The 16,175-nt window shown below is 37.9% G+C and overlaps 1 protein-coding gene across 1 annotated transcript; it reads left to right on the top strand.

Moving 5' to 3' along the window:
• The first annotated feature begins 10,984 nt into the window (after positions 1-10,984).
• Positions 10,985-14,216, top strand: LOC128383523 (calsequestrin-1-like). Its single transcript, XM_053343133.1, has 8 exons — positions 10,985-11,123; positions 11,259-11,332; positions 11,721-11,851; positions 12,113-12,158; positions 12,285-12,339; positions 12,415-12,515; positions 12,671-12,745; positions 13,506-14,216. The coding sequence occupies exons 1-8, from the start codon at positions 10,985-10,987 to the stop codon at positions 13,770-13,772; spliced, it is 888 nt and encodes a 295-aa protein (XP_053199108.1). The 3' UTR covers positions 13,773-14,216.
• The last annotated feature ends 1,959 nt before the right edge of the window (positions 14,217-16,175 follow it).

Genomic DNA, 16,175 nt, shown 5'->3' with positions numbered 1-16,175 from the left:
ACACACACACACACACACACACACACGCCTACTTAGGATCAACCGAACAAAGAGATCCAATCTCAGTCAGAGGCTCAGGTGTAGACCATAGACTGTATAAAAGAAATGGACGTAACATCCGTGACGTCACCCATTGGTTTATGGACTGCTGCTGAGAAGCCAAAAGTGGGCAGCGCCATCTTGTTTCAGGTGCATGCTGGGAAAAATAAAAACATGGATTCTACTTATATGGGCATGAGGTGGGGTCATGGGCGGAGCCATCGGCAGAGCAGGGGAGGTTGCTATGGTTGCGAGGGCTGGATCTCGAGGACATTGGTCAATCAACCTGTCAATCACGACGTAGCCACGCTCTAATGCATACCCTGCTTTATCATCAAATATAAAATCAGGGAGGCCAAAATTTCACAAATGAACATCATACTGCATTGAAGAAGGCTTTAAACTAGCGATTGAGACCATAAACACATTTTGAAAACGTTTACTGAGGTTAGAAATCAAATGAGAAGTTGGTGAATTCTCCATTGACTTGTATTGAGACGGAAGTCCTTTTGACACCAAAACGGTCTCCCCCTGGTGGCCTTTTGATAGAATGCAGTTCTAAGTTACTTCCGTGTTGGCTTCATTTCAGAGGAGTGGAACTCCCCGCCTGGTGTAGACCGATGAAAGACAAGGGAACAAGTTAGATAGTGTGCTGTCTCTCCTGGAAAAAGCTTTATACAGAAAGGAAAAATACAAACACAATCAGACCTGCTGCTGGCACTGATGCACACATTAAAATCATTTCAAAGACTGCAGCAACTAACACACCGAAGTTAACTGAATAACTCCCGGTGTTTCTCTTTCACATAAATGTATTATATTTGAAGCTTTTGGTGTTGAGTTGGAAAATTACTCCATCAGAATTTGTTTTAATGACGAGGTGTCTGACTTGCATCTACTTCTGTTGGCAATCAGCTCAAACTCCAAAAGTTACATCCTCTTGTCAGTCATGTGTCGAGTTTAGTGTCACAACAGAGATGAGTGCAGCGACCCAACAGAATGATGTCTACGAAGAGATTAACTACTGATTACTGTTAAAACTGTGATGAGCTTGTAACCTGCCCAGGGTGAAGTGCACCATGCTTTCATAACATGCTAAACCCCAGCAGAAGTCAGCGATAGCAGGTATAGAAGATACATAGGCGATGGATGAATGGGTGCCTGAATGAGAAATATATTTCTGAGATTACAGTGCTGCTTTGTCATTTATCTTTCATTTGTGGGTAGTTTTAAAAAAATATATCTGATGTGGCTTGCAAAGCTGTCTGATTTGCGATATCGCACATTGTTGAGCAGATATCTAATTATTTGGGAGGAGAAGGAAAACGTCTTGAAATTGCTTTATGTGCAGGTTTTGTTCTGAGAAAAGAGACCATGGGTCATTTAGTGACTTTTGAAAGCCAGAAATCTCAACATCTGCGTGTAGGAGTCAGTGAATCATCATTACTCAACAACCCAATAAATGATCCCAAAATGTAAAATTGTCCTCTTGTACTATGGAGCCGTGAACTGTCCACAAACAACATATGTGAACAAATAACCAAATTGGTGGCCATTGTTGGGGAGTAGTTACATGTAACGGAGCTAGGTAATTTAATTACTTATGAAAGTGTTGATGATTACAAAAGGAGGTTACATCTGAAGTCAGACATTACAGATTTTGCTCAGAAGGGTTTTTTCCTCATTAAAATATTTGACATGTAACTGAATATTGCTGTTTTTAATTCTTTGAAATCAATATTTTTTATATTTATATTTATATTTTGTAAATAAATCATGATGTGGGCTTATTTGGAGCACGCATGGGCTTAAATGGTGTTACAATACCAATTAAACCCTCTTTATTCATCAAATATCTTTATTTTATGTTCCAAAATCTACATGAACTAATGAATACATGTTTAAATGAGAGATAAATGTTGCTTTATAAGAAACGATCTCCCTTATAAATCATCAGTCAGTATCCATGAAAAACACCTGAACCTGATTTTGGAGGGCTTAATGGGTACACTTACAATAACAGAAAATTAGAAAAGTAATCAAAAAGTAATCAAATGTAATAAGTTACATTACTTTGATTAAGTCATTGAAATACTTCTATTCTATTACATTTCCAAAGTAACCGTACCAACCCTGCTGGTGTAAAATAGTAGCTGTGTATTAAGTGGGTTACCATTAAAAGCCATTGTAAAGGTTATGAAAGATGACAGGAGTGAGTGTTTGATTTTCAGTGAATTGTGACACAGTTGAGCCTCCATCCTATCCAGTAAAGAGAGGACTAATCAGACACTGGTAGGTTTACAGTAGGAGTCTAATATCCTTATTAAAAATGGATGCACTCTTAACGCCTTCCAGGCCAATGTGTCCACTCTGTAGCAACAACACCTGTCACTCAAATCTGCTTAAACCAAAGTAATAAAAATAAAGGCTGCTGACCTGCATGGAGGAGTGTAGAGTAAGCATGTGGGCAGCTGTATTACAAGAAATGTGACCCCTTGCTGCACTGCGAACCCCTCTCCTAGCACATCATTTGTTGCCACAGCCAAGTGCACCGGGGGCACCCAGAGCACGTTTTTGACAACTCACCGTGGCTCTCTGCCCTCGTCTTGTGTCACCTGACAAGCTGACGGTGGCTGGGCATTGGTGGGACGGAGCCAAGCAATTACACCGCTGACCTCTCTTCTCCTCTCCTCTCCTCTCCTCTTGCTTACACTTGGACTGCTGGATAGGTCGTGTGATGGCGAGGGAGGAGATGAGGAGTGTCAGGAGACGATGAGAAAGAGAAATGAACCAGACCAAGTTTAAAATGTTGATCGGAGGAGGTGATGGATGTGCGTAAGTGTTAGCTTGCGTGTCGGGTGTCGTCATCCAATTCATCAGAAGCCCCTGCCTGCTCTTTCTCTCCTCCCCTTTCCACACCCATTTCTAGGCTATATGTAACAGATCTCAACCTTCTTTTCTGCTCCTCAACATGCTTTCTTACAAGCCCTTATATAGCTTTGGGACTCCCTGCTTTGCTTCTCACCCAACAACTTCTCCTCTCTTAAAAATACCCCAGAGTTACTAATATGGCCATGCCTGGTGGTAACAGAGAGGGGGATATAGAGTGAGCTTTGGGAATCATTTTGGACTTGGTGTGAAAGATCTATTTGGGAAAAGTTACTTAGTTCTGTTTTATCAATCAGAAAGAGCTTTGACTTGCAGATTTCCAGTGGCTGAATCTAACAAAGCATTTTTCTATTGATCAATGTCACAAAATCTGCATTAAATCCTCTTTGATTAAATGTTTTAAGACAATAAAACATGACAAATTCCAATATTGGTGAATACCTTTTAAAGGCACTGCATAATATAATTAATTTTTAAAGTAAATTGATACAACTAATACTTTACTATTACATTTGCTTAGCAATATTTTTCATGCAGGACTTTTATTCGTAATGGAGTATTTTTATGTGGTGGTATTACTACTTTTACTTAAGTATAAGATCTTAATATTTCTTCCACTACTGCAGATTTTGTAGTGATGGTAAACAGTAAAGTTTATCATTTCACTCAGTGCATAAATTAAATGTTTTTAAATGATACCTCTGCTTCCAGGCAGTGATTGAAAAAAAGAAAACTCAAAATGATTCATTCATTGTTTGGTTTTATGTGCTAAGCCCCATTCACATTCATCCAGGATTACCTCAGGATTTCATGTGTTATAGAAATTGAACTCCAGCACTGTGTTACTGAATTTAGATACAATGTAAATTAAATATAAAATATTAGACTTTGTATTATCTCTGTTCTAACACAAAGAAGAGCAGATGATGGGAATACATGTAGAAAAATAAGGATACCTATCTAATAATTATTGAGATGCAATAATCATCTGAAATTTCATCAAATGACCTTTGTGTTTGTCAAAGATGGTGGACTTTTTAATTTCCAGGTTAATGATTTGGCAGATTTACACGAGATTCAGACAACCTGTTATTACAAATCACATGTGGTCCCCGGACTTCCTTTGTATGAATGGGGCTTTAATTAATCATTCAAGTATAATCTAAATGTCTAAGTTTGCACGTATTCTATCCTGTGATGGCCAGCCTGATATGTGTCAACCTTGAGGCTGTGATTAATGTGCTATGCCCTCTATGTTACCTCTTCTTGTAGTTAGTCACAGGTGAAGCAGCAGCGTTCGTTCAGGTATGTTAAGGGTCTGCTTGTTGCTTCTGTAAAGCTAGGCTGCAAAAACCTCAGATTTCTTCTGCTGCTGCAGTACCTGCTGATTGTTCTCTTCCTCTCTTTTACTGCAATTTAGTTAAAAAAAAAAAAAAAAGAAAAAAGAAAAAGAAGTAACAACAGACTACTGGAGCCTGGACTGCTTTCAGAGTCCAGCAGCAGCAGCTTGGGCTGTGCCAGTTTTACTTCATTTCTTGACTGCACGTTTTGTGCCGTAGCTGATTTTAGCTGACTTCACGTGTGAAAGAGAACACTAAGGGTTAATTGTTTGAATAAGGCTTCCATCTAATCTATTAATCAATCATTAGCATGTTTAACCATTTATCCATCCTTCCACCCAATCATCCATGCAGTCACCAAACATAATAAAGGGTTGCTTCACTCAAAGCACAAAAAAACAACATCCTGACTTGTTACTAGTGGCACCTTGGTTTTTGATTTCAGTGCCAAGGTTAAAGGGTATCAGTCTCTGCAACATCTGCCATCAACCAATGCAATGAAAGTGAAATGTATTTTATTTGTGCTGCTCAAAGCATTGACAGATTACATTATAAAAACTCCAATAACCTCAAAACAAATGAAGAACCACTTTAATTGGAACCACTCCAAACTCGTTAAATAGTCCCAATGAGAACAGTCAACAGCAAGGTCGGTGGGATAAATCTACAGTATGCAGCACAATTGAAATTCCATTCGCTTCTGCTGTATTTGAGTACAACCAAAGGTCAAAAGAAACCGATACCTTAAAGGCATACTATGTATGATTTGTCATTTGCTGTTTGTAAACACAGCATTCAAAGTTGACCCCACCTTCCTGGCTAAAAGAGCAAGAGAGAGAGCGAGAGAGAAAGAGCGAGAGAGAGAATGAAGAGAGTGAGTGGCAGTTGCAAGAACAAAGCAGTGACTCAGATAAGTGATTATTTCTGATTGTTTCACAGCGGATACGTTCTAAAGCATAAATAAATGTGCTAACGCCTTCGCAAAACCCTGCAGGAGGGTGCCACATTCATTGCAGACTATGTATATGGTATATATATACATGCTGAGGTGCATGCTTCATTCTGTGCACTATGGCCTCTCTGCTCTGCGTGTGTGTTTGTGTGTGGAGCTCAGCCCTAGCCTCGATCAAGCAGACACAGACAGCAGGGGAGCAGCACACAGCAGCACTGTCCATACAGCAGAGGAGAGAGATGGACAAACAGGGGAAAGCACAGCGGTGTAACCTGGCCGATATGTTTGATGCTCAGAAACGTCCCAAACATATAGGGCACAGTCTCTGCAGATAAATACATCACCACACACGTCTTATCGGAGTGGGATTATTTTAGTATGAGTCTACGTTTTTGTTTTGTTTTTTGAAAATCCTACATAGTATACCTTTAAAGGATAAGTTCATTTAAACATATATCAATGTTCACTGGGGCATAATACTGACATATCCTTAGAAAGTCCATTTTAAGATGATGTTTGTTTTTTCCGTTTGTACTTTATTTTACAGCACAGTAATAAGACATAAGAAGCTGTACTTTGTGTTTGTTTACTATATCATTTCTAGTTTTTGGCTAGGGTTAGGTTTGATACAGTTATACCTAAATAAGAACCATAAACCTAAATTTTGTCTAATTATAAACTGCATATGATGCCATATTGAACCCAAAACTATATACTATACCTAAACACTATTATAGCAAAGTATACTCTAACTAAAAACCATAGGAGATCCTAATACACTATTTCTACAATCTCATAGGCTAATTACAAATCAAATACAATGCCATATCAAATCCCAAATATCCTCACAAACATTGTTCAGGTAGGCAGTTTGGACATCACAAATCATGGAAGTTAATTTGCTTTTTTGTGAAGTTGTGCAGAAAATTTCGAACACAGACGTGCATGTGTAATGGTCAGTTTCTCCTAATGAATCAGGTCTGGTGCAATTTTGGTTTAAAAACTGTTGTGAACAGACAGGTGTTGTCCTTAAAATGTTCAACAAAGGTTCACCTGGACCTGATGTCAAAAACACCTCAAACACTTCTCAAAGTTTCACTGTGCAATACATCTATGTTTTTTTTATTTTTTTGTACAAAAACTGTTTCTAATTAGAGTATAATTTGGTATAATAGTGTTTATGTTTTGGGTCTAACATGTATATGCAATTTCCAATTACAGCATAATTTAGGTGCATGGTGTCTAATTTGGGTATAACTGTGTTTGTTTACTGTATAATAAAGAAAATATTTCTATAATAATACAATTTGTGTCTAATTTGATACAAAGTACAGCTTGTTATGTCCTATTAGTGTACCGTAAAATAAACCTTTTTTCCTTTTTTTTTGTAATTTGGGTGAACTGATCGTTCAAATAAACCTCACCCTGACTGGAACTCTTCCCATTAGCTGTTACATGGCAATTATCTCGATTTGGTTGATTTAGGCAGACAGACCGATGTTCTTAACCAGATTAGAGAAAAACTGGCCCCGGGTCCAATCATGAGGTAATGTGTCTGGACTCTGAAGGCCAAAACAATGGATGGCATTAAACATTGTCTGTGAAGAGCAACATAGCACATACGTACATGTACAAACTATTTGCGCTTGTGCTTTGGGGCATTTAGCAGCTAATGAATGTTATCCATTTTTTGCAATGCTGCTTTGCAAGCTGTTACAAAACACTTTTACTCATTCTGCACTGAGAGTAACCTTGAGGAATGAGGCAATAATGCTTTCAGACTCTCAAAGTACTAAATTGGCTGATAAATGGAGTACAAATAAAATGGTATCACTGGTATTTGTATACAACTGTGAGAGGTACAATTTATCATTGTGTGTATCAACAGAAACAGATAAGAACACAAATGTATGTTTAACTCTGTATATTTACAGGGTGTGTAAATATGTCTGCAGCTTTACTTTCACAAATTGTGAGCTCCTCTCCTTTCCGCCGCACCTGTTGCAGCGTCTCTCCCCTTCAACATAGTTGGCTCAAGTTCTGCCCCTCTTGTTCTTCTGGAAAGCCTGCTGTCCATGCCCCTCTCACCCGGGCTATGAGGCCTGTCAATTGTTGGTTTCGGTTTCGCTCAGATTTAGAAAGTGCAAGACTGCAATCCAAAGCTTTTGCTTTTAAGGCCTTGAAATTGAGATGGAATGCCACGGGTTTACTCATGTAAATTATACTGGAAGTATGTTTTTATTGGAGCTCGGAGATTAGGAAATGTCTGCTATAGCGTTACTATGATCAGTCAGAGATAGAATCAGCTCTCATATGACGCTAAATACAACTTTCTCTCCATCTTGCCGTCCCCTCCCCTTCCCCTCTCTGTCCAGCTTGCAGCTCAAGTTCTGGCTGATCTTGACGATGAGGACATTGGATTTGGCCTGGTGGACGAAAAGAAGGACATTGCTGTTGCCAAGAAGCTGGGTAAGCTTGAAACCTTGCCGGAGAGAACAATGGCCAAATTGTCAATGATAACAGCAGAACAAAAGATAATCTTTTGCTGAGTGTTATTGGTCTCTCTTCTCATGTTTTCCACTAAATTTAGCTGATAAAATGCTATAAATCTCATAAGTCATTCAACAAAGTCTGTAGGTTTTACGATTATTCTTTATTCCATTTTTATCTGATTTATTTTTTTATTAGAACAGGGTTTATGGTACAATGTGGATTGCAATTTGTAAAAAAGAAATCTGTTTTGCATTTCAGGTTTTTATTTCATTTAGCCATTTAGTCATCAAAGATACAAAAAATATAAAATAAAAAATAGGCCTTCAATCAGCTCATTTAGAGTAGCATTTGGGGCTTGCTTCAGAAAGGCTTTTTGATTGACTTAAAGCTACTGTAGCTACTAATAATAAATAACTGACAGAACAAAAGTGAAATTGAAATCCAATAATCAAGTATTATTGGTGATTTATAATAACTGACAAACAAGTCTGTATAACTATGGGATTTCAAAGTGTAGTGCAGCATAGGGTCAGTGTCTGATGCTGAGTACAGAGGAAACATGAAACAATACTGCCCTCAAGTGTTGAACAAAGATATTGCAGCTGCTGTAAACAGTGTGGGGAAAAAACTAGTTTAAGTCAAGTGGATGCGTGCAGGCATGAACAAACAAAAACAACAAAAAATGGATGCATTTATGCTTATATGCTTGTACTCCAGTTTGTCTTTTAATGAAACACTTAACCCTTCTCCAGTGCTCGTTGCTTAGCCCTTATTTAAGTGTTTAGAGTCAAATTTGACCGTTTTAACTGCATATTAACACAAAAACCTTAAATCAAACACTTTTTAGGTTTGACAAAATGTCTCAGAATAAAGTCGTCAACATGAGTAACTCATTCACAAGCATGAGTAGCAGACAAATCAAAAGTAGTTATTTTAGGCAAACACCAGAAATAGAAATCTCTGAGACTCTAGAAGTATCTTTGCAAGTATTCACTCTTATTAATGTGTATTTCTGGATGCTTATATATGATAATATTATCAACACACACACACACACACACACACACACACACACACACACACACACACAACACACACACACACGGTTGCGGTGCCATACAAAACCTTAAAGAAAATGCCATTGTTACTTTGTGGACACCAGTGGAAGCTCATAATGGCAACAGGTTAAATATGCTGGTAAATGCATGTAAAGTATGAAGATCGTATGCAACATTGTAATATAGTGCAGCAAGCATGCAGCAGTCATAGTGACTAAGATTGTAATAATGGCAACTGTGCTTTCAAATGCATTTCTCTACCATACAGTAGAAATTTGGCAAACAGTATAAAAATGACAGGTCCTCCAGGTACAAAGGTGGAATGACAACAGCCAAACATTAAGTAGCTTATTGGTTGAAACGCTTTTCAGTGTTTCCCACAGGACAGGCATCTATTTGTGATGGTGGTGTGATCCGGTGAGGGGGGGGGGGGGGGGGGGGGGTGCGGCGGCGACTAAGAACAATGCGGAATTTGAATAGAACTACAATACTTTATGTACATATTTATATACAGATTAGATATGTTGATAAATAGACATACAGATAGCCAAGGCTGGATTAAGAATTCAGAGGCCCTTGGGCCAGACTCTTAGAGGCCCTCACACACACACACACACACGCACACACACACTTGTATGTGCACCAACAGAACAGACAACTACTTTACTAGTGCACAAGTGTGGATGTAGTAGTTGTTGGAAACTCCTGAACTTGCACAGGATTCACACTGACTGATAAACATGCTTTGTATGTGTGTATTATCAAAAACAGTCTACACTCAGATATGCAGAAACACTTCAAAGAATAGCAAACAACCTGTTTTAGAATCTCCACAATATCAAACATCCCAACAACAAATGTTTTCCGAGTCATAAAAAAACAATGCACATTAACAACACTTGGGAGGCAAGAATACACACACACACGCATCACAGTAGCTCCCTTATGCAATGACCTTTTTCCTGGCCTTTCTCCTAGCAAACTCCTCCACAACATCGCTAAAGTCCAGGTCTCTGACAAGTTCAGACTCTATTGCCAGTAGTGATAGTTACTAATAGATCAGTTTTTGTTTCATGCTTGTTCTCAGCTCATTTTTGATTCTCCCCAAATGAGAAAATGAGCTCTCCCCCTCACAGTTTGTCACCGGCAACGTGAGGAACATCCTCAAAGCCACATAAACATTAGGGCAGACTAACTACAGGCCAAACTTCAATATGGTTTTCAGCATGTTTGAGGGTGACTTGTCTGTTTCAGCCAACATGAAGGATCGGAACTGCAGACACTTAAAACACGCTGTTCCGCTTACGGGACGGACCGGAAGTTGGGAGGTAGCCACAAGTTCTTCTGAATGTTTTAAACACCAACCCTTAAACATATATATTCATGTCGTACATTGTTAGAAAGCTTAGATTGCCCTGATTCAATCAAGACCACTCATGAATTATATAGTTGCTCACAGCCGTAATAGTAGCTATTAGCGACTGGCTCGGCTAGCCACTCAGCTAAAGTAAAAATAGCTATAATTTCTACATACCTTCAAAGTCTTGCCTTTATCCACAACGATCATCTTATGACACAGGACTTTTTGTACAGCTCGCCAAGTATCCATTCTTGTGAAATACGAAATCCGTTTCTTCTTCTTCTTCTTCTTCTTCTTCTTTTCCTTTTCCTTTTCCTTTTCCTTCTTCTTCTTCTTCTTCTTCTTCTTCTTCTTCTTCTTCTGGCCGACCAGATGCATTAAGTGCGCCTTCTTTGGTTTATCTTTGGAGTTACTGCTTAGTACCGCCACCTACTGCACAGGAATTGTAACGACAAGCTACATTCACAGACTGAGTTTTATGAGTGAGGTTGAGCGAGCCAAAAGCCAAAAAATCTATTCGTGGCGGACGTAATTCTTTCCTGGCGGGCCGCCACAAATAAATTAATGTGTGGGACACTGCTTTTCTCTCACCAGGTCTGGACGAGGTAGAGAGCATCTACATCTTTGCTGACGATGAGATCATTGAGTACGATGGAGAGCTGGCATCTGACACTCTGGTTGAATTTCTCTATGATGTAAGTAATTTATAGTCAAAGGGGGGGACTTAGACTATAGTTCAGTTACATTTCTAATGGTAGAATTCATACACAAGATAACCCTATTGAACATACTTGTGTTAATTCAAGCAGACTGCCTTATAATTATGTCACCCATCAAATATTTTATTATTATTATGTGTTTGTCTCCTGTCTTTTGTCAGGTGATTGAAGACCCTGTGGAGATCATTGACAACGAGCGTGAGCTCAAAGGTTTCCACAACATTGATGAGGTCATCAAGCTGGTCGGCTATTTCAAGAGCGAGAAATCTGCTCGTACGTTGACCCCAGAGCTTCAATCTGACAGATCAATCACTCTTAAAATCAACTTGTGACACTAAGAAATTGCTATTACTGGCTGAAACATGCAGGTTTTTTCTTTTCTTTTCTTCTTTTGCTTATGTTTACCAGACTACATTGAGTATGATGATGCTGCTGAGGAGTTCCACCCCTTCGTCAAGTTCTATGCCACATTTGACCCCAAGGTTTAAATGGATTGTTCACTATTTGCGTGGATTTGCATGCACAAAATGGTCTTGATTTGGTTGAAAGATGAATATCAGAGGAGGGCAAAGTAATTTGATGGGCTTGTAAAGACGTTAGTTTGTGATGTTACAACAGCTACAACAGACCTGAATATATTGAAGCTGTATTTTGCAGAATGATTTACTAATCAATATTAGGTGTCTTAATCATGTCTTATTAATAGATCAAGTAGTGTATAATATATGTCTGTGTGCGCTAAAAGTGCAATCAATCTCACAAAATGTTCCAAAATGAGTGTTGTGCATAGTGGTTAGGGTGGACAATGTCTTATCAATTGGAGAAAAAGGCTAACAAACAAAGGTTTTATTTCTCCTCATATTATTTCAGATCGGCAAGAAACTGAAGCTGAAGATGAATGAAGTTGACTTCTATGAGCCATTCATGGAGGAATCCGTCACCATCCCAGGAAAGCCCTACACTGAGGCTGAGCTTGTCGAATACATTGAACAGCATGACAGGTAAGACTCTTTGAGACACCATACTAAAATAACACTGGCTGAAACACATCCATGGTGACCTGTAAGTTTTTAGGCAAAAAATGTTAACGATCACCTATAGTTTTTTCATTGAGGTGTGATGACTGAGGTTTGTTGTATATCTCCCTCTAGTCATATGTTCATTGAGTACCACTACTTGACAATCAAAATGGCACCATCATATCTTCAAACAAGACTCTCTTACTATCTCTCGGTTTGATTTTCAATTCTTTAATGTTTCAGGCCAACTCTGAGGAAACTTGAGCCCCACAGCATGTATGAAATCTGGGTAAGATGTCTGACAGTTAAAATTATTGAACCGTTTGTTTTTACCCAATAAAACTTAAATTTCTAGCAGTCAATTTAGAGTGAAAACATAGGGCAGCCTGGTTTTATCCCTTTTTTGTGCTCACAGGAGGATGACATTGATGGAGAGCATATTGTTGCCTTTGCTGAGGAAGATGACCCAGGTTAATACTGATAATTTACAAAGTGCTATTTACCTTTCCGACAACTGTACCTGACCTTTGAACTTTTTTTCCTAGACGGTTTTGAGTTTCTGGAAATCCTGAAGGAGGTGGCACGTGAAAACACAGATAACCCTAACCTCAGCATCATCTGGATCGATCCTGACGATTTCCCCCTGGTACAAATACTTCCCATTAAACCAGAAATAAGCTACTGGGCAATTATTAGAAATAATTTACTTTTGATTTATTTTCCTCCACTTTTGCAGTATTTTTTCTATGATTGTAATGGCACATTTATGGCTAACTTGACCGATCTGCATCTTACTTTCAGCTGGTTCCATACTGGGAGAAGACCTTCCGCATTGACTTGTCTTCTCCTCAGATTGGTGTGGTTGATGTTGAGGATGTAAGTAACCTGTCTAATCCCTTGCATTGCTGACAAAATGTTAAAATTAGGAACTGGTGCACTTAACTTTCAATCAATACATTTAAAACAATTATCTTTAGTAAAAGATCATTAAAACACTAAAACAATACCAGGGTCTCCAAACAAAAGTTGAAGAGGATGGTATTGTTGTATAGTTTTCTTATTATCAACAAATCCCATGAAAATAATAAAATCAAAAGTTTACTAGTCTGTCAATGACTCTCAGCCCTAAGCTACTTTGCTCTTATGAATCTTAAAAAATTGGTATAGTTGATTTTTTGAAAAATGCTCAGTAATTTCTTACATCAGATGGGCACTGCAGTTTTTGGGGCCTATTTAAGGAGTGGATTAGTACACATTTGGTTATTTAAGCAGAACAGTGTATGTGGGCTTGAGTCAAAACAAAAAGCAGTGACTGTGTTATGCATAATGACGGAACATGTCATCCATGAAGCCACATGAAACCATGTGGCTTGTTTGTGTGTATTTAATAGTGGATCTCTCTGGCACTGGAGGCTTTATCGGGATTTGGCCACACTGACAATACTTGTTAGTAGAACCAATTGAATGCTAATTTTGGCCTATAAATAGTCCAAAATCACACAGTGTAATTGAGGTCTTCAGATATTTCATAGTATGTGTCCATCCGTCCATTTTTGCGATTGGCATTATGTTATAGTATGCATTTGTGGAAGTAATTTGCCTTCACACTAAATATTTCGGTGTCTTTCACTGGCAGGCTGACAGTGTGTGGCTGGAGATGGACGACCAAGATGACATGCCAACAGCTGACGAGCTGGAGCAGTGGGTTGAGGACGTTCTGTCCGGAAAGATTGATCCAGATGATGATGACGAAGAGGAAGATGATGACGACGATGATGATGACGATGATGACGATGATGATGATGATGATGACGATGATGATGACGACGATGATGATGACGACGACGACGATGATGATGACGACGACGATGATGATGACGACGATGACGACGATGATGAATAAATGTTTACTACCATTCGGTTCACTATGCTTAAGCCAATAATGGCAAAACCCAAAAGTAGTACCAGATTTAGTAAACACGGTTCCTGCGTCGGTTCCTGCGTCCTGTATGGTTTCCTGTGAGGGACAAATATAATGACCCTATGGGGAGCTTTTAATGTCAGTCAGGGAAGGAGAATTTTATGAAGCAGAGGATTTTCATCTCTGAAGACGAACAGGATTGCAGTTTAAAATGATAATGTGTTATATGTCCTTTGTTACTGAATTAAAATCTGCTCATCTTTCACCTCTGAAGTTTACAATGAATGTAGCTAAGAGGCTAATAGACGCTAACTCACATGACATTTTGTACTTAATGTCAAAGACCATGGTTCATATACCATACTTTCTCATACTCTCCAATTTACTGTAATCCAACAATGAAATGTTTTCTACTGGAGAGGAGAACAAACAAACAGAGAGAGAATAAGCCTAAACTCACTGGACAGTCTTACGATCTTGGAAAATCTTGGAAAACTATTCAAAGACTGGATAGTAAAAAAATACAAAATGATTTGTTTCTACTCTCATATTAAAAATGAAAGACAAAAATATTTTAAAACCAATTCTGTTTGTTGTTGTCATTACTATATGAAATGGATCACTTGCATGTGTGTCTGTGTTCACAGTGTAAGAATAATTTGCGGGTGGAATACGGGCAATTCAAGGGCCTTTATTTAAGCATACATTTATAAGAATATGTATTACTCATGTTTTAAACATTCAATATACAATAAAATAATGTTTATATTTAAATTAACCTCAAAGGACTTGGGTCTTCTCAACATCTGTGGCAGATGTAATAAACTCAGGACTGCACATTTTCAGACAACATAGTCCTGCCCTGTTTTTTTACTGTCTTTATAATATTGCTGTGATTAATTGGCACAGTTGACTTGCTACTGTATGACAAGCGAGTATTTGTAAAGTAACATTTAAAAAACATGTTTCCAGTACATCCAAAAAACTACAGTTTGACATCAGAAACATTGGCTGTAGCAATAAAAGTGAATGTGTTCCATGCAAACTATCAAATAACATGAAATACAATGAAGCATATTTCAGGTACATTTCTTGACTAACTTTCACTGAGAATCACAGCAACTTTGAGTTTGTAATGAGCTTGGAACCACTTGTAATTCTTGACAAAGCACTCTGAAAATTAATACTTTGGTAACCCTTTGTCAATTAAAATCTATAACCACTCAGCTTTTTAAGTTTTTACCTGTTTTAATTGATTTGGGTTTTTTTTTTGGTTTTTTTCAAATCTTGTATTAACATTTTAGTCTTGTATTTTTTATTATTCTAGATCTTTTTAGTAATGTTAAATTGTACTCAAAGTCATTGTAAATGAATGCCAGCTCCCATTGTGTCACTATACTGTATGACAAGCGAGTATTCATTAGTAAGTAACATTTAAAAAAGATGTTTCCAGTACATCCAAAAAACTAGAGTTTGACATCAGAAACATTGGCTGTAGCATTGGACCTGTAAAAGTGAATGTGTTCCATGCAAACTATCAAATAACATGAAATACAATGAAGCAGGCAATATTTCAGGTACATTTCTTAATGTGTTCTTACCAATCTTATCTTATCAATATCGCAATAATGAAGACGAAATTTTGTTGTCCAACCTGTATCCTATTAGAACTTAGGCTGATGCTTGGCTGAACTCATGTAGTAGTACATCATATATGAGTTGCGATGGGGCCTCAGAATAATATAATTCTTTCTTAATCTCTTTATTTATTTACATTGTCAGTATTTTTCATAAGTGGAGTACTGCAGGGGCAGGTTGGTTTTAACATGCCACAACTACTTCCAAGAGAATTAATTTAGAGTAAAAAAACCAGACATCTCATGATCAAAAATCAATAAAAATTATATGATAAAATTGTCCCATGCACTGAATTGCAAATATACTATAGTGCATACCTCTGCCTCTTCTCTTAAGCCTTTAGATGTTGTTTATCATTCTACTCTTATGTTTGTTATTGCTGATGTTTATAGCTCTCATCATTGCATCTTGTATGAAAAAGTCGGATGGTCCTCTCTGTCTGAGAGATGTGATAAACATACATATTTATTTTATTTTATCTACAGTACAAGGTCCTTATTGGAAAACTGCTCCTCTTGGCAACATCATACTCAGTCTGATGACTAACTTTCACTGAGTATCACAGCAACTTTGAGTTTGTAATGAGCTTGGAACCACTTGTAATTCTTGACAAATCACTCTGAAAATTAATACTTTGGTGTTTTTTGTGTTTTAAAAAAAATCTTGTATGTTTTATTATTCTAGATCTAATGTCTAATGTTAAATTGTACTCAAAGTCATTGTAAATGAATGCCAGCTCCCATTGTG

The sequence above is a fragment of the Scomber japonicus genome, chromosome 22, assembly GCF_027409825.1.
Source record: "Scomber japonicus isolate fScoJap1 chromosome 22, fScoJap1.pri, whole genome shotgun sequence".
NCBI classification, from domain to species: Eukaryota; Metazoa; Chordata; class Actinopteri; order Scombriformes; family Scombridae; genus Scomber; species Scomber japonicus.
This window is presented reverse-complemented; position numbering and strand designations above follow the sequence as displayed.

What these genes read in the sequence shown, in the direction of transcription:
- LOC128383523 (XM_053343133.1), top strand. Translation starts at nt 10,985, where the DNA reads ATGTGTTTGTCTCCTGTCTTTTGTCAGGTGATTGAAGACCCTGTGGAG. An exon ending in TACATTGAACAGCATGACAG is followed by an intron (nt 11,852 to 12,112) that starts GTAAGACTCTTT and finishes TTAATGTTTCAG; the next exon opens with GCCAACTCTGAGGAAACTTG. An exon ending in GTGTGGTTGATGTTGAGGAT is followed by an intron (nt 12,746 to 13,505) that starts GTAAGTAACCTG and finishes TTTCACTGGCAG; the next exon opens with GCTGACAGTGTGTGGCTGGA.